The 22,808-nt window shown below is 43.3% G+C and overlaps 2 protein-coding genes and 1 non-coding gene across 8 annotated transcripts in view; 2 read left to right on the top strand and 1 right to left on the bottom strand.

Annotated features, from left to right (window-relative positions):
* The first annotated feature begins 3,754 nt into the window (after positions 1-3,754).
* Positions 3,755-10,913, top strand: LOC130379152 (uncharacterized). Of its 2 annotated transcripts, XM_056585804.1 has the most exons (9): positions 3,755-3,942; positions 5,771-6,070; positions 6,228-6,515; positions 7,587-7,688; positions 8,002-8,055; positions 8,150-8,179; positions 8,459-8,497; positions 9,114-9,173; positions 9,433-10,913. In XM_056585804.1, the coding sequence occupies exons 1-9, from the start codon at positions 3,795-3,797 to the stop codon at positions 9,492-9,494; spliced, it is 1,083 nt and encodes a 360-aa protein (XP_056441779.1). In that variant the 5' UTR covers positions 3,755-3,794; the 3' UTR covers positions 9,495-10,913. The 2 variants fall into 2 exon arrangements, with proteins under 2 accessions (XP_056441779.1, XP_056441780.1); XM_056585805.1 differs by lacking the exon at positions 3,755-3,942 and having other exon boundaries at positions 6,039-6,070; positions 6,239-6,515.
* Positions 9,147-22,808, bottom strand: part of fam114a1 (family with sequence similarity 114 member A1) — a 27,153-nt gene continuing 13,491 nt past the window's right edge. Inside the window, exons 1-14 of one of the 5 annotated variants that reach the window (XM_056585800.1) lie at positions 20,711-22,808; positions 20,112-20,228; positions 18,962-19,306; positions 18,570-18,654; positions 18,095-18,300; positions 17,414-17,548; positions 17,040-17,192; positions 16,494-16,728; positions 15,477-15,562; positions 14,943-15,143; positions 13,417-13,556; positions 13,154-13,226; positions 12,139-12,192; positions 9,147-11,148 (exon numbers count right to left, since the gene is read on the bottom strand). The exon at positions 20,711-22,808 is cut by the window's right edge and continues 672 nt beyond it. In XM_056585800.1, coding sequence (XP_056441775.1) covers positions 11,023-11,148; positions 12,139-12,192; positions 13,154-13,226; positions 13,417-13,556; positions 14,943-15,143; positions 15,477-15,562; positions 16,494-16,728; positions 17,040-17,192; positions 17,414-17,548; positions 18,095-18,300; positions 18,570-18,654; positions 18,962-19,300 — 1,833 coding nt within the window. In that variant the 5' untranslated portion in view covers positions 19,301-19,306; positions 20,112-20,228; positions 20,711-22,808 and the 3' untranslated portion in view covers positions 9,147-11,022. Of the gene's footprint in view, positions 11,149-12,138; positions 12,193-13,153; positions 13,227-13,416; positions 13,557-14,942; positions 15,144-15,476; positions 15,563-16,493; positions 16,729-17,039; positions 17,193-17,413; positions 17,549-18,094; positions 18,301-18,569; positions 18,655-18,961; positions 19,307-20,111; positions 20,229-20,710 lie in introns of those variants that run through there. The other 4 variants (XM_056585799.1, XM_056585801.1, XM_056585803.1 and 1 more) reach the window with 4 other exon arrangements.
* On the top strand, positions 20,363-20,434 carry trnap-agg (transfer RNA proline (anticodon AGG)). The gene has a single exon. It is a non-coding gene; the product is annotated as a tRNA-Pro (tRNA).

Genomic DNA, 22,808 nt, shown 5'->3' with positions numbered 1-22,808 from the left:
CCTAGCGTTTGTAACATAGACATCATATAGGGTTAAACTAAGTGAAATTGTCTGAGAACTTAATTCATGCATCACATTTACAGTACGGTTGATTACTATTATGCAGGGGGAAAAAGACAAAGAAAGAGATGATAAACGTGTATTTATTTGGATATATGATCTGATTCATTCATTCATATATGCCTACAATCTACCAGTGCTTTGAACACATAAGTATATCATATAAAATACAATTATATACGTTCATTAAAAATTACAAACATTGCAAATGATCGGTTGTGCATTAATTTTACAACATTGGATAGTGGCACTATCCCTTCCACCGGCAAACAAATGTTTGTGCACCCTAAGGCGCACAAAAGCCTCCGTTTGCTGGGCTGACCCTAAAAAAAAAGTAAAACATAAATAGGTATACATAAATAATGTACTCTTGTGAGCGAGTAAATTGACATTGGTGACAGTGGTGTTTAACACCAGCTACGTCCATGCAAAATATAGCAACGTATCATTAAGTTGCAAAAACGTTTGAAAAGTGGCACAGGCCTTTAGGCTTGATTATTTGCATTAACATGATGAATCTATAAAAATAGGGTGACCAGATTTGAGTTTGTGAAAAAGAGGACACCTCGTCGCGGGGGGGGGCGAAAACATGGGTATTTTTTCTTTAGTTCGTCCGTGAACTTACATTTACGTTCAGGCATGGCTGCAGACAGTGGCGATCCTAGGTCCAATTGCGCCCCGGGCAAGATTGTTGACGGGGGGGGGGGGGGGGGGGGGGTGAGCCTACGGACTTCAGTGGGGGTTTCATTCCGTCTATACACGGCACCTTCTCAACGAGCAGGTGTGCGCCTGCAGCAGGGGGCGCCAAAATACCTATTCCCCACACAATGTGGTACTTCATTGATAACCGCTACGCAGCGCATTTTTTTTTTGTAATGTGCTGTTGTAAACAGAGTGGAAGCGGCAAGGTGCTCAATGTTGCCAGATTGGAAATGGCAAAGTAACGTACCAAAGGCTCAAAATGGTCGTATTTGGAGGATCATTATCGTGGCTCTGGCAACCCTGAGATCGGTCGCCCAATGACAGACTCTCTCTACAGTCAGCTCGCGCAAGAAGGTGGAACGTAAGGGAGATACCATTTCCAGAACTTGGAAGGCCGTAATAACCATAGACATATACAATGGTAATAACTAGTAGGTTATGTGAAAGACCCAGAAACACAAATATGCGACGAGGCAAAAACAAATATGCAACGAGATAATGTCCGAAAACCGGACATTATCATCAATTAATAAAACCGCCCCGGACGGGACGTAAAAAGTGGACATGTCCGGGGAAAAGAGGACGTTTGGTCACCCTATATAAAAAGCAATACGGCACAAAATATTTCTGAAAACTAATATAACTTCACTTCGTTTGAACGTGTACTTCTCTGCCATTTTCAAGAACCCGCCCAGTGAACGCAGAGGATTGTGGGTAGTTTTGGCTCGTCTAGGATGCAGCGATGCATCCTTGAAAAATCTCGGAATTCTCAAAAACGAAGGACCCGAAAAGGGGGCGTATTTCGAGTGTCCTCAACATTGGAACAGTGCTTGTCGGCGTTCGATGACGTAGCGTCCTTAAAAGGGCGGCCGTTGAGCATGCTTCCTTGACATTGGGAAACAGCCCTGATGTGGGCGCAGCTGTCTGCTTCACACAAATACCCGGCGCATTTACTGACGCAAATGACGTTTAGAAATGTTCAGTGTAGTGACCGAATTCTCGTTTGTCCTTTCCCTATATCGTGCACTATATCATAAACACTATATGGGGAATAATGAGTGAGTGAATAGGGAATGATTTCGAACACAGCGCGTCTTCGTCTTTGCGTTTTTCTTGCGTTACTTTTTCTGGTATATTTTTTTCTCACTTCGCGCCGCCGCCCCCCCTGAAGAACTCGGCGCCCCTCAGGGGAGGTGCGCCTCACAGTTTGAAAACCACTGCATTAACTCCTTTGGCACCGAAAGTGGTAAAAGCTGTATGTACATGTACATGTACCAGGTGACTGTGGGACTATATGGTGTTAAATTCATAGCAATAAGGTCAAAGACGGCAGAGATATACATTTTAAAGTGAAATACATGCATACCTCCAATGTTTAAACAGCTCTAGCATTGCATTCAAATACGTAGGCTCGGCTGTTGAATATGGCTATTAGGAAGAGATTCCTTAGTGTACCCATGCCAAAGTTGAGACTATATCTGAAAAAAGAGTTCTCCCTTCTGCACCACAGCCTCTCTACGATGCAGGCTGGGCCTTAAAGCGCTACACACGTAATTTTGCTAACATCCGTTTGACACAATATGCTTTAGAAACATGGTTGGTGATTGTTTAGTTTTTAAGGCATTCCAATGCCATATTACCATACCGACCAAGCTCAACATACCTCCACTTACGGAAGACATATTTTGTCTTCCGTAAGTGTCTATCAAGTGGGCACGCCCACTTGATACAAACCAGAGTGGGGGTCAGATTGAGGTCAGAAACATAGGCAGACCCGCAGAGAGCCTCGGGCCTAAGCCCCGGGGCTCAAAGTAGCTCTTCAGTATTTTTCTCCACGCGTGTTAGATACAATTCCCTCCCTTTTGCTTCATAGTTACCATACCGAAATACTTTAACAAATAAAGTGAGTTAAAACTTAAAAGCCATCCGGATCCGGACTACTTTCTTCTAAAACGCGACACGGTCAAACTGTCGGTCATACAGTCACACTGTCAGTCATACGGTCATACTGTCTGTCATACAGTCATACTGTCAGTCATTCAGTCATACTGTCACACTGTCAGTCATACGGTCATACTGTCTGTCATACAGTCATACTGTCAGTCATTCAGTCATACAGTCATACTGTCAGTCATACTGTCATACAGTCATACTGTCTGTCATACAGTCATACTGTCAGTCATTCAGTCATACAGTATGAGCGACAGTATGACCAAATGACAGACAGAATGACCGTATGACAGTACGACAGTATGGCTGACAGTATGACAGACAGTATGACTGTATGACTGACAGTATGACTCATACTGTCAGTCAGTCATACTGTCGGTCATACTGTCGGTCATACGGTCGGTCATACGGTCATTCTGTCGGTCATACGGTCACACTATCGGTCCGAGTGTCGGTCAGACTGTTGGTCAGACTGTCGGTCATACGATCATACTGTCAGTCATACTGTCAAACGGTCACACAGTAGGTCCCCTTCATGGTTGTTTGCAACTATATTTATTATTGAAATCACTATCAATCAGCATTGACCACAGATATGTCCTGGTCATTTTATGCTCAGAGCTAGTTGCAATGTAAATGCACCTTGAAATTGTCTGCAAATTCTTTGAAACATAACGCAACAAAATATATCTTACCCTAGAGTGGATGAGTCCATATTACTAAATATTTCTTCCCAACCATAGGTTTTGTAATACTGCCAAACTTCCCCCACCCCCACCTCCCTACACACACACACACATGCACTTACTTACACACTAACGTACACACACACGCACACACACACACGCACGTATGCACGCACGCACGCACACACACACACACACACACACACACACACACACACACACACACACACACACACAGGCTCACCATGCTCAAGACTTACAGTTGAAAGTGACACTCACCCCCTAACAATTTCTGATAAGACAGGAAGTTCAACAGGAAGTCTTTGGGTGAGTCAGTTTGTCAAAATGTACGTTGTGCGTGGGTTTGTGCGTTAGTGTGTATGGGACCCTTCCTGCATGCATCTGTGTGTGTGTGCGCATGTGTGTTTCGTTCTCTCTTGGCGCAGTCATGACAACATGACAAAAGCTGCCCTTGCCAAGCTCGCCATCCTAGTCGTCCTCATCTTCATCATTTGTATTCCAGAGTTCTTTTGGTGGCACCGAGGTGCGTAACTGAACACACAGGGTGGGCGTCTGACTGATCATGGCTGGTATACATGTGTGTGGGTGTGAGTGTGGGTGTGTGTGTGTGTGTGTGTGTGTGTTTGTGTGTGTGTGTGTCTGTGTGTGTGTGTGTGTATGTGTGTGTGTGTGTCGGTGTGTTTGTGTGTGTGTGTGTGCCACATGTGCTGTAGCCTGTACGTCAGAATGAATAGCTATTACTTGAGTGTTACTGAGTTTGTTAGCGAAGGCATTGCCATGATCTGTCAGCTATTAGTGAGGGAAACTTGGCGTTCAAATATCTGTTTTGAGTCGACGGCGCCATCCTCTGTATCAGCTAAATTAGATAAATTAGATCACAGGTGCTAAATCTGAGTTGACTTCTCAGCAGTGGGGAAACGTAGGGAGGGAGGGGGAGACATTCATTTGGTTGTTTAGTTTCAACATCTTCCTGCTCTTCTCTGCTCGCTCTCTTTTCAAATCTCGAATCTTACCTGAAACACCTCTAACTATTGCTTCAATCACGTATTTCACAATTCATGAATCACTTCTGAAGCATAAACTGGACTTTGTATGTAAGGCATCAGCTCTCACCTCGAAAGCAGTTTTGGGCTGGGTTGGATCTGGGCTTCCACTGATAAAAAACTTTAGTTTTTGGATTCCAATTTACTTTATATTCTATTTTCTGAGCACTGACAGCAAATCAATGGCAGGCTTCTAACACGAATTATAGGAGTCTCTGCATGTCTGTCTGTCCTTCGGGTTTCTCCACAAGCTTCCATTCGATCGAGATCGTGAGATCTACGGGACACATGTATTAGTAAATATTAGTATTATAAGTGTATTCATAAGTACACACTGTGTTGTGTATTCAGAGGGGAACCCTGTTAACTGTTAGAATGCCTAACAACATGCTGGGAACAGCTCACTGGCTACAAGTACATTCGACAATAGATGAAGAAAGTAGGACCGGAGAGTCTTGTCTCTCCTTGTCTGTTTTGCATTTTTTTTATTGATGAAACCAAAAGATCCCTAAGCTGAAAGCAACAAACAGGCCATTCAGCAACTATGCACCAGAAGCCTGGAACTCACTTCCATCTAGATTGAGAAAGATTGATAATATCAGCATTTTCAAGGGCCAATTGAAAATTTTTCTTTTTGAACATCTGTATGCGTACTTTCATGTTTCCTACTTGAAACAGTTTATCTGTCTTCCAAGGAGTGCTATATATTTGCTTCTACCATATGTTTTTTGTTAAAGTTAGGAGTGTAGAGCCGCCCTGACATGGGCAATATTCTGTCTATTTTATAGTAAGTCTATTGTTGCATATGGGCGGGATATAAATATTTTGTTTCGTTTCGTTTCGTTAACACATTTCAGAACAAAAGCATTTGTTACCGTAAATAACCCCCAAATATCTAAATAGACTGTCTTACTATAGTATGAGGATTCTCTGTTTATATGTCTGTCCTTCCATCTTCTAAACAACTGTTCATCTGATCGACTTCACACATGGCGACTTCACACATGGCCGGTATGGGGAGCTGTGTGTAAACTTTTGCTGCTCAAAAACATGCACCCCCAGGTAGGGTATCACTGAGGCCCAAAGGGAGTGCAGTGTCCAGGGAGGGGTTTGGACGAGCGGTGACCGAAGAAGCTCCAAGCAGCATCACCGGAGACCAAGCCATCGGCCCGCTCCAAACGACGACTGCCCTAGACCTTCCTCAAGCCGTGTGCTTCCCCTGTCAGTCTGGGAGACAGAGAGTGCGCCATTCTCACACCCACATTTTCCAGATATACTTACTTTTCCTTCTTTACTTCCGCATCTTAGGCTCGAGGGTGGACTTCCTGTGTGTGCCGTGCCGTCCTGCCGAGGAGTGTGGCTGGCTGAGGGGGAGGCACCTGGAGGATTCTGGAAGGGAGACGGGAAGGGGAGGACAGTGTGATCCCTGCCTGGCCCTGGGCAGCGATCAGCCCCAGCCAGAGCCTGTGTGCACCGCAGCTGACCGGGGCAACGGGACGGATCCAGGGTCAGACTACGGGGGCAGTAATGAGGACCCTGGCAACGGGTGGTTCATGTGTGAGACGGATATGGAAGAGGCCTATTTTAGCGGCAGCAGCAGCATGTCAGGTATGTCAGATCACCTTTGAGTCTTGCGAGCCAATACCTTCTGTAGGTGTGGTCAATCTGTGTGACTTACTGCATGTTTATTTGTCTTTCCAAAATAACCATCCATCAATCTATCCGTCCATCCACCCATCCATGCATTGCTCCTCTGGTTGGAAAGACTCACCGAAGGATCTGGAGGTGTGGATGGTGGTGCAGCTTGAAGAACCTGTACACCTGAACTTGGTCTTGCACGATCAGCGCAACACCACCTCCTCGTACCTCCACCCTGCTGCGGAGCCGGAGGAGGAGGCGGACGACAGACAACAGGCGTTCTACTGCTGCCGCCCTCCGCCACCTGTGCCCCAGCTGGCCAATCGCAGTCGCTGTCTCATTCAGTTGGCTAATGGATCATCTCTGTCTAAAGCGGGAAAGCAAGCGCTACCATGGGAACTGACTGGGAAGAAAGGTTGGTCTCGCTATGTAATCCTTGAGAAACAGAACGTTCTCAATGGTTATTCTTCAATATGACACGCGTTGATTCGGAAGGTCATGACATTGATTCAGAGGTATGGTTTATGTGGATAACGAAGAACCACCAAACAGACATAAGTCTAACGATTCATCTGTTTAATGAGTAAAATAGAGAGCATTTTCTTAAAAGCGTCGGACACGACAGTTCAATTTGATTCACAGAAATAACCTCCCTCCCGCGACCTTCTTCTGACCTTCAGTTATTCTTCCTTCATTGGTTCTTCAATGTCCCTCACAGTATTAACAGCCAGACTTCCAGAGCCTTATAATTCATCTCCATCCACTGCATCTCCAAGGCGGTATTGATTCTGGCTCGCCTTCTTTCTTGTTCTGCTATATTGCCCACCTCCATGCTGCTTGAAGCTTCACCCAAGTTCTATTTTCTAATATCCTGTTGAAACCTAGATGAACTCAATGAAAGCTCTGTCTTTGTCCAGCGCTCTCCTGGCCCTATGCCTCCATTTGAATCATTCTCCTCACATGGTTTCATTCACTTCATTATTTGTAATATTCCATTTCTTGTCGTCTGTGGTTTCTCAAAATGGTGCCTGTGGAACCCAAATGATTTTAATGAGATGGTTCAAGGAATCCCCTCAGAAAAAAACTTAATTTAGTGAAATGATTAATTTAATCTTTCACTCGGTCAGACATGAAAGACACTCAATATGACTGTGATAATGGGTCTGTCTTCGGGTGCTTCCTAAGGTTGAACATTAAAATGAATGTCAACGTTTTATCACGGCTGCCGTGATAGAAGCATTTCTTTCCCTTTATCTTATTCTGTCTACTCCATCTCTCTCCTGCCCTTTACAGTCTCTCTAACTGCAGAGATGGGCCAGTGCGGTGCTGGAGCCATTTAATCTCCTGATGACATCTTGTTGCATAGTTAGGACAACGGGAATCAAATTGATCTTTTATCTGAACGTGTGATCTCTCGTGTTTCTCCTCTCCATCTCTCTCTCTCTCTCTCTCTCTCTCTCGCTCTCTCTCTCTCTATGTCTCTCAGACGAGTGGGGGAGTGTGTTTAGAGCGCTGTGGATGGCTCTAGTGGGGCTGCTGCTGCTGCTTGTACTCACATCACTACTGGCTAAGGTCTACCGGAAAAGGGGTGAGGCATGGCTATACATAATACATATACATTATATATATACATTATATATATATGCATCATATATTTATATATATCTATACACATATGTATAAACATACATACATACATGCATACATACATACATGCATACACACACACACACACACACACACACACACACACACACACACACACACACACACACACACACACACACACACACACACACACACACAGGTTTGAGATTTAATGTGCTTCTGACGTTGTAGACAAAGGCCCAGATACACGGGCTGAGTCCTGGGTTACAGCTTGCTCCTCTTTTCTCTGCCAGGGAAATCCAAGGGGGGCCCACTTTGTGGCTTGTACAAAGAATCACGTCTGAATGGTGAGACAGAGAGCATCACACACACATGCACACACACACCCGAAGAATGCCTTTTTAGTGCCATTCACTTTATCGTGTTGTTGTTGTTTCACAGGATCGTGTCCCTTAGTCGACACCCCCTCAGGTACTTCCACCATTGTTTTGACTCCTTCCGATATGAACTGACTTTTGTCTCTTTTATTCATTTATTCACCAAGAGAATATCCCATGTTGTGAGATTTTGTGCGACGACGCAAGTGCACCCCAAAGAAATGTATTTTCATAAAATGAAAGACATTTTGCAACCAGTTGAAGAGATGGCTGTACAATATCAATCGGCCAATTCAAATGAATAAACCTTATTATGCAATGAAGTCACTGAAATTATGTTCTAATGTGAAGCGTCTTTGTGTATTGTTTTTAGGAATTGTCCTTAGCACCCTGGGGTTAACACGCTGGACAGGTATGGTTTTAATTTTATCTGAAAAATGATTGGCTGAACCTCTTTAACATTATTTAAAACACAACCAAAAAACATATGATGGAGGAAACTGGTGTCAAACTAAAACTATATGGTATTTAAAACAGCCTCCATATGCAGTCAGTCATCCATTCCCTAAGACAATCCCAACAAAAATGAACATACCAACATATGGGCCACATTAAACAGGATTTCAAACACAACACATATGGCATTACACTAATGAGGGGAACTTAGATTCCGGTCCGAAAAACACAGTCAGCACTGGTGGGAACATTTATTTACATATTAGTTTCATCCATCTTTAGTAAAAAAGATGGCTAGCAGCAGCTTATGCGTACCATGCATACCAGGAGAATCCTGGTGGGCTCAGTGTAGGCATGAGAGTATGATAGAAGTCACATTTAAACGACAAGTGTTACCGGTAGTAGCCTAGCTCCTTGTTCCATCCCTTCCCTACCTACTTACTTGGGATGAAGTGTCTTGGGGTGACATCGTTTTTTCTTGGGGGGGTGGGGGGGCTTTCAATACCCATTTTTCCCTTGTCCCTGAGGGACATGCTTAATGTGTTTGTGTTGTGCACCGGACCCCTGACTAGTCCCCGACACCCTTCTATCTGGACCTGTGGACGGTCATGACCCATCTGGAAGTTTCACTGGTACAACAACACTTTCATTCCCAGAGTCAAAAATCATCATACTTACTGCATGCTGTGATACGTAGATACTTAGTACTGTGATATACACTTATGTAATGGCTGCTTTGAATAACTGATAATCTCGAATGGTATGAACTGGTCACACTCACAGCGAAACATTCAGTTCTGTCTGATCTATTTAGTTAACTGAATTACCTCACCGTTTAATTCTCTGCTCTAAATGTTTTAAATTGGCCACTCTCCTCCTTTCATTCACTAGCACATCTCCACCACCGGGGGCACCCTTCCCTGTCCTCCATCAGTGAGGTCGAGGGTTTGTGAAGCATCATGGGGCTTCTCCTGTGAACTCAAGACTGAACAGGGACCAAGTATAATAAACATGGCTGCTACTTAATTTCTCTCAAATGCAAATTAAACTTGAAACGACAATGCTTAAAAGAAAATCACTCCAAACACAGTATTGATTATTTATGCAATATATTTGGGTTTACACATTCTCAGTCTAAGGGCACTTCATTACAGGATTACAATAAACATTACACCAGAGAAATAGTGTCCATACTCAAGTTAATTTGTCATTGTAACTTCATATGTAATTCCTACTTTAATGGCAAAAGTGTAATTTATTGTTCAAGGCTGGGGGAGCGTTGAGATCATGTTTCGATTGAGTGACTAGGCTGAATGGATTCCAGAACTAATTTAGCATTGGAATAATTGATTCTCTTTTGGTTTAGCATAGTAGCAGCACTGCAATACATCACTAGAGACCCATCCTTAACACAATGGGAAGACCCATGTACAGCCTGAACAAAACCTTGTTAATTATATAGTATTAATGGAATCACACTGAGTCAAATGACCGACACACACACACACACACACACACACACACACACACACACACACACACACACACACACACACACACACACACACACACACACACACACACACACACACACACACACACACACACACACACCAAAACAAAACAAAAAGTCATAAACTTACTTGATAACGTATACTACTTAGTGTTTTGTTCAATTCTCCTGAAACTTTTCAATGGCAGGGCCTCTTTACAACTGTACAGCGTCTGTACAGTTGTCAAACAAAATCACAAATAATAACTTTTTGAGACAAAGAGTCTTTAAATAAATACAAAGAAAAATCTAAATCTATTCAGAACTCTACTTCTTGCACTTACTCATCCTTATAATCCTTTACCCTTATACTCTTAAACAGATGAAATTACTGCAAATTATCCTATATCCTTATACTCTCAAGCAGATTAAATTATTATTACCTATCCTTTATAGCCTTATACTGTCAAGTAGATGAAATGATTATTACCTATCCTTTATATCCTTATACTGTCAAGTAGATGAAATGATTATTACCTATCCTTTATATCCTATATCCTTAGACTCTCAAGTAGTTGAAATGACCATTACCTATCCTATCAATCCCTTCTCCTATTCTTCAAGGAGATAAAATGTAAAAGGTCTGCATGTGATCCGGTTTGGACCGTCAAGGTAAAAGACCATTGAAAGAAATCCATATCAATTCAGGCTTCACTTTAAATACATTATAATAATCTACTCCTTATTTTACACAAAAGTTACATTTAGACAAACCATACTGCAGTGGGAAGCATTGTATTGGGGTAGTGATTTGTATGGGTGTGCATAGGTATGTGTGCAGGTGTGTGTGTGTGTGTGTGTGTGTGTGTGTGTGTGTGTGTGTGTGTGTGTGTGTGTGTGTGTGTGTGTGTGTGTGTGTGTGTGTGTGTGTGTGTGTGTGTGTGTGTGTGTGTGTGTGTGTGTGAGTGAGAGACAGGGTTGCATCAGTGTTAGTGGCCGGTCTGTGCGGGCAGCTCTGGGCCTGGTCTGGACTGCTGGGTCTGGATGTGGGAGACCTGCAGGACCGGCAGCAGCAGCTGCAGTGCATTCTGGATGTAGGTGGTGCTGTTGGAGCCCTGCAGACCCAAGACCCACACAGTTCCTCACTCGTACTGTTGTTACTGATGCATCACGAGGTGTCGACGCATTCATCATCCTCCTCATCATCTAGCGTCTATCTATGTTATCATCTTCACAATGTAAAACATCAAATCATCATCCAAATCTTGGATCCAGCTATCTTATAGCAGAACCTCAGGGGGGAGACGAGATATTCGACTCAAGAAAACTGATCCGCTAGAGTGGATGAGGTGTTCAGAAGGGGATTTTAATAAGTGGATTCCAAAAGTGGCCAGACTGCGCAGTGTTTATTTGAAACCTTTACAGACCCCATTTTACTGTTAACTGGTGCTAGCCAAGTTTGTGTTTGCCAATTATGCGATCACAGGTCCCTGCCTCTAACAACATGATGGATTGAAACAAATACGATTTGAAAGAAAGTGAACACCCGTTCACCCAGGTTTGAGCTCTTACGCCATCAGACTTTAGATATGAATCTGAAGTCGTGAGACTACCATCAACTTAATATATAACGTTCCATCATCAACATAACATCAAATGTTGATTCTTCATAACCATCAGAATCTCATCTAATGTTATTACATGGACCAATGTAATCAAATGCATGATCACCAGGGTTTGATTGGCCTGTTTTTCCCTTGTGATTTCATCCTTTCTATGTTTCACTCCACCCTGTGGCTCCATGCATTAATTTATGTAAATGGTCTACATGTGAACAGCTCGTTCCAGTGGCATTGGTTCAAACGGCTCCACATTAAAGAGGGGACTTCAGTGTTGATAACCCCATCCTGCTGATGTGCAGCTCCGAGAGGGAGGGCACCCTCCATCAACCCGCGACACTCATCCTTGCCACCCTGACAGCTGCCTTTGCTTCGTCTCAGCCTGATGCCCCTGAATACATCATCACCAGCACCAACATCATTCCCACCCCGACCCCCACCACCCCAACACCCCACCCCCTCTGATTAAGGACGAGTGTGTGTTACCTCCAGCAGCACGCTGTCTAGTAATGGATTCACCTCCTCCGCCTTCCTCTGGCCCTGGGACAGAGAGATGAAGAGGGAATGTAAGCAGCCATGTACCGATGTGAGGGTAATCCTAATGAGTCCATCTTTCAGAGTGTGAAAATGAAATCAATAGGTAAGGTAGGCACACACACACACAAAAACACACACATGCACAGTCTCTCGCCCCCTGCACATAAAGAGCCAGTGAACCCAAAACCGTAAAAAAATAATACAATGCTATTTTATCAAAAATAATACAATGCTATTTTATCACTGTTACAGATATAATACAATGCTATTTTATCACTGTTACAGAAATAATACAATGCTATTTTATCACTGATACAGAAATAATTCCACAATTTAGAAAAAAATAAAAGTCGATAGTCCAATGTTTTCAAAACACTATTTGAACGCTGCAGGTGGCCCAGGTGGCGTTGTTTTATTTTATTTTCCAAGGCACACAGGAAAGGGGGCTGGGGTGGCGCGGTGTGTGTTGAGGTTTTGTCTGGGCAGCAGTGGACTGCAACGTCTGAGAGAATGCTTCTCATTTCAGGACACTTTTAGTAAGGTGTGTGTGTGCGGTGAGCTCCGTTTGAGAAGCGATTTAGTGAATGTCTGCGTGCGAGTGAGGGTTAGGCCTCCCAGACACCTGTGGGGCATGTGTCATGTACAACGTCGCTCATCATAACGCTCATTTACAACGACAGTACTTTAATAGTATCACTGGGCCGTAACCATGGGGACAACTCCCCCCCACCCTTTATTTAATCTCTCAACCCAAAACACATTTTTTTGTAAATCTCACAGTGTTCGAATTTCAGCTCAAACAGTGGCACTTTAAATACCAACACTAACAACCACACTGTCTAAGTCATGCTGCAACACACACACACACACACACACACACACACACACACACACACACACACACACACACACACACACACACACACACACACACACACACACACACACACACACACACACTTACCCCGACAGTCAGCAGTGTGTCAGAGAACCTCTTGGCCAAACAGCCGACCTCATTAGACATAGCGGTGGTCAACCTGAGGCAGAGGAGGCCCAATCAGATACACACACACACACACGTATACATACGTACATGCACAGAATATACAAATCTGCTATACACAAACACACACACATCTAACTGCTGTATGTATACCTGGAGGTTCACAACACTGGCATATAGATTGATGTGCAGCTATATGAACACGCATGCAAACACAACCACACCTTGTGAGGACCTGCGCCTGCTCCCTGGCTGGCTTCTCCAGGTCCTGGCCGTGGAGGATCAGCTCTGCCACCTTGTGGAGCTGCTCGATACTGCGGGCGGTGACCTCTGCCAGGCTGCTTATAGACGACATGTACACGGCCTGCAGGGGAGGGGAGCGCCACACCACACACTGAGCCACAGTTCTGCAAGCATCCAGCCATCGATTGTGGAGACAGAGACATTATGGAAATAAGCATACACGGGAAAGGCCCTCACAAACACATAAACGCTTGAAATACGCTTGAATTCATGCAAAAAAATCAAACAGACAAATAAAAGAGAAAAAGTCGAGATTGAAAAACGAAAAACGCATAGTAAACATAAGGGTGGGGCAAATCCTTTTAAAAAAAAAAGTAATAAATCAAATAAATCTTCTCCCCAAAACATTGAGGTCTTTGCTTCAACCGTCAATAAAAAACCACTTGTATAATTATGAGAGAGCGCATCGTAGAACGTCTGTTTCCAATGTACCATGTGCGGCTAGGCATTCTTCTGGCACAGGGTTGAAGCAATCATCTGCAACTCACTTTCTTCCCGCCATTCTTGTTTCATACATAATAAAGCCATAAACAAATCCAGTAAAAGGCTACTAGGCATGAGTAACAGACTAGGGAGGAATTATGCCTTTCGTAAGCTTGCTATTCATGACGTTGTGACAGCAGGCTAGGCCCATAAGCTGAAACCAGCATTATATCGTTCTCCTTTTAACGGTGGGATTCTGACAGGCCGTTTCACCGGGAGATGGAGCGACGTGACAGCAGCTGCATATACTATATGTTTTTTTTTGTTTACATCCATACTCTGTGTATGCTAATTTAGTTTGAGGCGTTATTATACTTTATTCATTCGTGCTCCCCTTACCTGCTTATAAAGGTTGTGGAGTGAGAATGAAATCCGCCAGCAAGTTTTGCCTCGCTTTCATCAATATAGGAAACGCTTTGCGCACATATCGACCAGGAAGCCATAAAGCTAGGGCTGATTTGGGGGAGAAGAAGTAACAAGCAATTTTTTATCATTCAATTGAGGATTCAAGTCAACAAATTGAATTCAATGAATGATACAAGTTTTAAGTCTTTGTTCTCTAACATGCATCCAGCATGTTCCGTGAGAATGAAGCTTGTTTTATTATGCCATTTTATTCTACTCTTAATCTCTAGATTAGGAATGTGGTCGTTCACAGACAGGGGCCATCATTTATTTTCTTTGCTCACTCGGGTGATTGCGCTAGCCTCCATTTCAGTGCCTTCACCATCACAGGCTCGTGCCTCGTGCTCAAGCACATCCCACTGATGGGCTGACGTCAAATCTAATCCATCCCAGCGTAACCCCATGTCTGGGGGAGATCGAGACTGTATTGCTATGGACACGTCATGATTTCAAACAACCTTGATATACCGATTGGACACTCGCCCAACTCTATTAAACAGACATTTTAGATTAAAAAAAATCATAAATATTAATAAATATTAATTCCTTTCAATATCACCTCAACGGATCTGAAGTCATCTTCTGTCCCCTCCGCATCACCGCTCGTCGCCTCCTTCCTTTCCACACACTCTCCTTCCTCCATCTCCTCCGCCCTTCCTCCAGTGGTGGCCTCTCCTCCAGGCTGCCCCTCTGTTTCTGAGCAAACGGTGGCGACAGGCTCCTCCACCTTTCTCACCCAGTCGTGGGCCCTCATCCTAGCCTAGGGAAGCATAACAGGCCGTCTTATTAGAACCCAATGGTGTGTGCAGCATGGCACTGTGATAGGGCCTGTGGAGATGCTAAAAGATGATGTGCTTATAATGAGATTTATTGGATATCCTGTTTTGTAATAGAGCACAAAGCAGCTTTAGGAATATTTTAATATTTAGAGAGAGAGAGAGAGAGAGAGACTTGCTATGTATGCATGTTGTGCAAATGTCTAACTGAGAGGGTCAGAGAGCGTGAGAGTGACTTGCTATGTGTGCATGTTGTGCAAATATCTACCTGTGTGTATTGTGTTTGTGTGTGTGTGTGTGTGTGTGAGAGACTTCACCTTGTTCAGTTTGTCTGGTGTGGCAGCAACGTGGAGGTCAAAGAGCAGCTCGGTGAGCACACTCACAAACTCCTCTCCGTCCGCAGCTGAGAAACACACACACACACACACACACACACACACACACACACACACACACACACACACACACACACACACACACACACACACACACACACACACACACACACACACACACACACACACACACACACACACACACGTCAAAAAGTGTCTTACATTATAGACATGTTGCAAGTTGCTATTTTAGAAGGTTTCATTGCTTTAATTTTCCCCAATTTGTTAATCTACCATTCTGCTGATTGGTATACTTTTTTTTTTTCATCCTGATACCAGAGTGCTTCTTTACAAAGCATGCATATTTTGCCATGCAATACAACTTTTGTGTGATTGTGCTGAGATTGACTTCTGCTGTCGATCTGTCAGTGGCCACTGAACACTCATACTGGCTCATGGCAAACGCTGACGTCCACCGTTGAGAAAGAGAATCATCTAATGTCAGCTCTGAGCCTCTATTTCTCACTTAACACCTGAATCATGCACATGAATAGAAGATTCCGGGATGCGTTCTCTGCATCAACCCATCCTCTACTTCTGATATGATTGAGAAGTGGGACAGCCGGTCATGAAGAGGAATCCCAATCTGTGTGAGTTATCTTGAAGAGACTCACCCACTGTCCTCAAATCATGACAGATTTAAATTGATTTTTATCATAAATTATAATTGTTTTAACGATGACCTCCTAGTGTGCCTTTCATCAAATAAAAATACCAATGTCGTTATATATATTGATTGTATGAATAAGCTAAAAGGATCGAATGAATATTCAAATCAGAATAAAATAGTCTAAACCCAGCCTAGACTTGGGCTTCAGATTCAGATTCAGAATACTTTATGGGACCCTCAGGGTTAAGGAGTCAAGGCCAACATGCTGAACCTGGATGGGTTCCCAGGGGCCACCAATAGCTGCGGCGGCTTGGTTGCGGGTCACTCACACAGGGGGAGAGAACAGTGTATTTGGGAACTAAGTTCACCGTTATCCTTCATCTGCCCCTCTCCTGCTCCCTCCGTGGACTTCTCTCGGTCTCCCTGTTCGGTCTCCTCCTCCTCTCCCCCCCCCTCCTCCTCCTCCTCTTCATACTGTTTGATGAAGATGTCCTTGATGGCGATTAGCTCCTTCTTCAGCACCTCCAGCTCCACTTCCTCCAGGGAAGAGAGGAAGGCTTGGACCTGTGAGGACAGACTAAATCCGTTGGCCAGCGAGAAATCGATTGTTTATGTACTTATTGCAGCACAATTGCAGAAAGATTAAAATTTAAATTATTAAGTATGAATTGAATACACAAACAAATTTGTCGGTGTACTATTTAAATTGATGGGCCACAGACATAATCCCTGTCTGATGGAAACCTGCTGCCTATTTTCCTGCTTCCTCTTAAGTATTGATCCATCTATTTTATCTTCTACATGCAGGTGTATCTTTCTATTGTTGCAGTTGTATCTGTATATCCATCTTCTACTTGCAGTTGTTTATTCACTACCTTTGCTTCGCTCTCATTAGATAGGATCTCAAGGGCCTCCAAGTGTGAGAGGCCCTGGAAGTCGTCAAACAGGATGCCGTAGTGGGCTGTTGGCTCGTTGATTGGATGGCAGCCCAGGCGGGCCCGCTCCTTCTCCTTGGCTTCCTTTAGCATCTGGACAACCAAAAAAACATTTCAAAGCCAGATCAACTTCCATAAAACGAGGGCATGGACAGAAAAACATCATAAATATATTTTTATTTTTTGAATGCAATGTCTTCATAGACCACTCCTATTGGGGGTATATTACATTTCATACAGTTATTCTAAGAAAGATTACATGACCAGCCTTTAAAAGTACATGGGTGAGAGTGTCTACCTGTGTGGGCTACTACCTGGCTGAGAGAGACCGTTTTCTGCATCAGAGTTTTGGTCTTCTTGAATCCCGGGTCGCTCTCGGCCAGAACTGTCATCGTCTTCTTTCCAATAAACTCTAAGGCATCCAGACCCCCGCTCAGCACTGTCTTACCCTGTAGGGACAGAGGGAGAGGGAGTGATTATTATTACTAATTAAACTTCACTATTCTTAGGAACTAACATCTCTGTGTGGCTTGTAGAACATCTATGTAGCACTGGCTGCAAGATACATGGATTGTATTCGTATCGTAAGAGATTCAAATTGACTACTAAGTGATTTGGTCATTATGCATTAATTGTCAATATTGTCATTGTTATATTATCGTGAATATGTTTGTTATGATTTCCTGTTTGTCTTGTCATGTTTGTAAGATGCATCTGCAATAATTTCCATCAATCATTCATGCCTATAAAGCTAAATTGATGTAATGGAACAATCAATCAATCAAATTTAATTAAATTTAGAGAAAGAGACAAAGAGACAAAGAGAGAGAGAGAGAGAGAGAGAGAGAGAGAGAGAGAGAGAGAGACAGAGAGAGCGAGAGAGAGAGAGAGAGAGAGAGAGAGAGAGAGAGAGAGAGAGAGAGAGAGAGAGAGACTTGCTCTGTTTGCAAATGTCTGTGTGTATTGTTTGTGTGTGTGTGTCTGTGTTCCCTCACAGTGTTCTGCACGGCGTGTGTGAGAGTGGAGAAGACTCCTCTGCTTGCTACAGCAGCAGAGGGGGGGGGACTCTCGCTGGCCTCAGCCTGCCCTTCTTCACCTCCTCCCTCGCTCCTCCCCTCCTCCTGCACCTCCTCCCCCACAGAGGTCCTATGGAGGCGCAGAGCTCCTCCGGCCTTCTCCTTGACCGAACTCAGACTCTGACCTGGGCACACACACACACACACACACACACACACACACACACACACACACACACACACACACACACACACACACACACACACACACACACACACACACACACACACACACACACACACACAGGTAAATGATACTGCATTGCATTTCATTAGCTATTCCATAGGCAGTCTGCCTGGGCATAAATACACAATAACGGCCCCAACATTAGGGGCAAGACAGTTAATAGAGCACCACAGAATGGTCAAAGAGAGGGGAGAGGGGACCACCTACCCACAGAGGAGCTGGCACTGGTCAGTAGAGACTTCCCCCATGACCCCCAGCCCCCCCATCCTGTCTCTTTATCCTGAGGAGAGATCTGCACACACACACACACACACACACACACACACACACACACACACACACACACACACACACACACACACACACACACACACACACACACACACACACACACACACACACACAAAATAAATGGCAGTAATAATAGCTATGCTAGGCCATAAGAAATCTTCCTATGTCGACAGCCTCCAACTAGCCAGCACTAATCTCAATGAAACAGAAACAGTGTTTACAAGATGCTGTATTTCACCCCCCGGCGGCAATGTGTTTGGATCCTCCATTCATCCAACACAATTGTTTGATTCACTGCCCAACGTCACCTCCACGTCTGTCTCCGGCGCGGCGCTGGTGTCTGGCTCCAGGCTCACCGGCTGGTCACACACCACAGGCAGCCCCTCGGTGTCCTGCTCCGACGGGTGTGGTTCAGCCGGACCGGACCCTGAGCCGCCGGCCCCAACAGCGTGCGCCTGGGGGCCCTCAGGGACCTCAGGGCCCTCAGGGGCCACCGGGGACTGGGGCGTTGTGGTCACGGAGGCCGGCGGGTCCGTGTTGGCGTGCTCCTCGGGTCCAGTGGGTTCGATGCCGGGTGCCTCGTCATGGAGAGCAGGGTCGGGGTCGGAGAGGTGGACCGGGGTGTCATCGAGAACGGCTTGGGACATTCTGAACTGAAGGGACAGGGTGCGTTCGTCATTGCCTTGTTTACACATCTGCTGGACAGGTTTGCACTGTTGTCTTACAATGGAGGACATTGCGAAGGTAACCTACAAATCTTCCTTGGGAATATAATAAGAAGTTCAATTTCGACATCTAGTGGTTGCATCATGTAAGTGCCCCCTTATTGTCCACTAAATTAGCCTATGTTTGGAACAATGTTGTTAAGACACAATACTTTAAAATGGACAACGTTAGCAGTGTTTTCCAAAATGACAAACAACTATTGTGGAATATATTTGAAAAACATTTTCCAGAACATTACTGAAGGTCCGTGCAAGTTTTGTACGCTATATTTTCAAAAGCGAAGTGATATTGATAATGAATGCAAACAGGTAACCTAACATGAAATGTTGGTCAGACTATGACGTCACTGGACTTTGTCCTGCTTTTGTTGTTGATGCTGGCTTGTGAACTTATCATCAAAACAACCCATGACAAGTGGCTTCCTCATCTGAAATAGACCTATTGTCTTTCGTTTCAGGTTTCTCTTATACTCTATAACAACAACTCATGACAACACATGCGGATATTCACAGAAAACCACTTTCCATCACCAATACGTTGACAAACTATTCTGCGCAATGTGAGCCAAAATATAAATCACGGATTCCCTTACTACAACAACAACGACAAGAGATGAGTGCTTACTAAACTGCGGAATGTGATACAATTGAGTTTTTCTTTGAATTCAATGAATAAAACAGCAATATTTAAAGTGGAAAGAGTTTTGTTGATGAAAATGACACCGCAACTTACCCGATCGGTGACAGCTTCTCAGCTGCTCCTCTTCCGCCCGCCACGTCGGCAGGCCGTCCTCTGCAGCCGGGAGGTGACGTCAGGAAGCACACGGCTGATTCAGAAGTGCGTTTAATCCTTTTCAATTCCGAATTTGTTGGTTTGTATTTGACAATTAGTATTTAAACACGATGAACAATAATTAAACAAAAACGCGTATGTCCTATAGAGTTTTATGTATATATTTGATAATGTTCTCGGATAGTAACATCGGCTCGTTGGTCTAGGGGTATGATTCTCGCTTAGGGTGCGAGAGGTCCCGGGTTCAAATCCCGGACGAGCCCTCATCTTTTTAATTTTTGTTATACAAGTGTGTTTTAAATAACATGAACGGGAACTGAAGATGATTGTTTTGGGGTTATTTATTTTTCAAAAAAAAATTTCTTCGTTATTCCTTTGTCCATAAGACAATATAAGACTATACCGCCTCTTACTTCCAAAGGGATGTTTTCACATATTGTCACAGCCTGTCTCTGTTAGTTATGTTATTTCGTTTTCGTTCCACCAGATATTCTTTGACTTTTCCCATCTGCAATCTGCAATCATTTCAATCTCCTCACCTGAGCGCGTTGTCAATCTTCCCAGCTGCTCCCTATTCACCGATCACTCCCCATTTATGCCAGTTCACGTCATTTGTTCCGTTCTCGGTATGCTATATTTGTCAAGTCCCTTTAGTTCCTGCTGCCCCGCGCTAGCACTGGTCGTGACCCATGTTACGTTTAGGACATTTGTATTGTGTATGGTGGTCTATCTTGTTGTAAATATATTTTTAGTTGTGTCTGTATAATATGACTTGTACTGACAAACCAACATGATACAATAAACTCAAATGTTATGGGTTTATTATTTCGCATTTTGACTCGGGAACACACATGCGCACACTCGCACAAACGATCGTGAGCGTTCTCTCTGTCACACACGCACCGTGCACAAACACACACAAGCATACACGCACAAAAAGCAAACCACTCAATTCTACAAATATTATCAATAACTTTAATAACGGGTATGAATAATATGCAAAACCGCAAATAGAGCTGTACATTATGTTCACAGTTCGACACAGTTCCCTTTGAATTACCAATTTCGATTAAAAGACAAGGTTTAATATAGACACAGCTTTATATACATTTATATTATCCACTGTTAACAGTATCAAAATGATCATTTGTTATAGGAGTATCAAAATCATGCTTAATAAAAACCTGTAATTGCCCTTTCAGTCTACAATTATTTATCAAATATATTACAACATATATAATTTGCAGCGATACAAAAAAGCAAATAGGCACAACATGTATATATTGTGGATCAGCTGAGGTGCTACATTCAGTGTGTGTGTGTGTGTGTGTGTGTGTGTGTGTGTGTGTGTGTGTGTGTGTGTGTGTGTGTGTGTGTGTGTGTGTGTGTGAGATAACAAACTGATCTTCACTCCCTTGGCATGATATGGTTTAAAAGTGACACATTTGAACACCACAACACAGGCTGACTTGATTGTTTTCAATCGAATTAATGAATGCATTTATCAATAAAGTAAAGGCAATCAAATTAATGAATGCATTTATCAATAAAGTAAAGGCAATCAAATTAATGAATGCATTTATAAATAAAGTAAAGGCAATCAAATTAATGAATGCATTTATCAATGAAGCAAAAGCAATCAAATTCCATTACAAAAAGTACATGGAAGGGGGATGTTTTTGTTTATATAAAGTGCATATTCTCTTGTTGTACTTATTCTGAAAAATTGCAACCATCTCTTTGCCAGTGAAAAATATGACTGGCAAAAAATATAAAAATTCTGATCGAATAATAAAATATAACAAAAACGAGTGTATGAAATCGCAATTTTGTAATCTGGTAAATCTTGAATGCTTTTTGGAGTAGAACTCTTCACCTGCTCCTGGCAATAAAAACAAGAGCAACATTACCTGCCTATCACTTGACATATATTAAAGAAGAACAAAAGAAGACACCATTTTGTCACATTAGAAACCAACAATCTCATTTCATAGATGCACACACGCAAAGTCAATGGTAATGCACACAATGTATTGCTTCTACCCTTAAACCATTTATATCCTTAATGTACAATAATGCCCTTGTGTAATAATTTTACTTTTCACATTTCTCAATACAAAGGTTAACCACATTCTGGGAATGAATAACACCTATACTCTTCTACCCAATTATGAAGGCCTTATTTTGTTCTACAAGTGCATGTTTCATGTTTGAATGTGCATGTATGTTTGATTGTGTTTTTTAGGGATGTATGTGTATATTTCTTTAAGTAGGTCCTTTATTTGTGTGTGTGTACAAGTATGCATGTCTGTGTGTGCGGTTGTTTACTTGTCACTGTGCATAATTGATTGTGAATAAGCTACCAGTCCCTTTTGACACTTCATGATCCAGGCTGGTATCGAGGCAGGTGCGGTGTGTGGTGATATTGTAGCGTATGGAAGGTCGACCGGAAGGAGGAAGGAGGAATAAACTACAGAGATACACTGCATGTAGCCATGCTAATAACGGTATCCCGGTTCTCTGTACAACACAACGCACACTGGTAGGCATTATATGACGTTTACATTCAGATATCGTTCCTGCATGGAACAAAAGAAAAGGAGGAACGTTAACACATATATAAACGTTGTGTAAGTT

The sequence above is a fragment of the Gadus chalcogrammus genome, chromosome 3, assembly GCF_026213295.1.
Source record: "Gadus chalcogrammus isolate NIFS_2021 chromosome 3, NIFS_Gcha_1.0, whole genome shotgun sequence".
Lineage (NCBI taxonomy): Eukaryota > Metazoa > Chordata > Actinopteri > Gadiformes > Gadidae > Gadus > Gadus chalcogrammus.
This window is presented reverse-complemented; position numbering and strand designations above follow the sequence as displayed.

What these genes read in the sequence shown, in the direction of transcription:
- LOC130379152 (XM_056585804.1), top strand. Translation starts at nt 3,795, where the DNA reads ATGCATCTGTGTGTGTGTGCGCATGTGTGTTTCGTTCTCTCTTGGCGC. An exon ending in GTTCTTTTGGTGGCACCGAG is followed by an intron (nt 3,943 to 5,770) that starts GTGCGTAACTGA and finishes TCCGCATCTTAG; the next exon opens with GCTCGAGGGTGGACTTCCTG. An exon ending in CGGCAGCAGCAGCATGTCAG is followed by an intron (nt 6,071 to 6,227) that starts GTATGTCAGATC and finishes CTGGTTGGAAAG; the next exon opens with ACTCACCGAAGGATCTGGAG.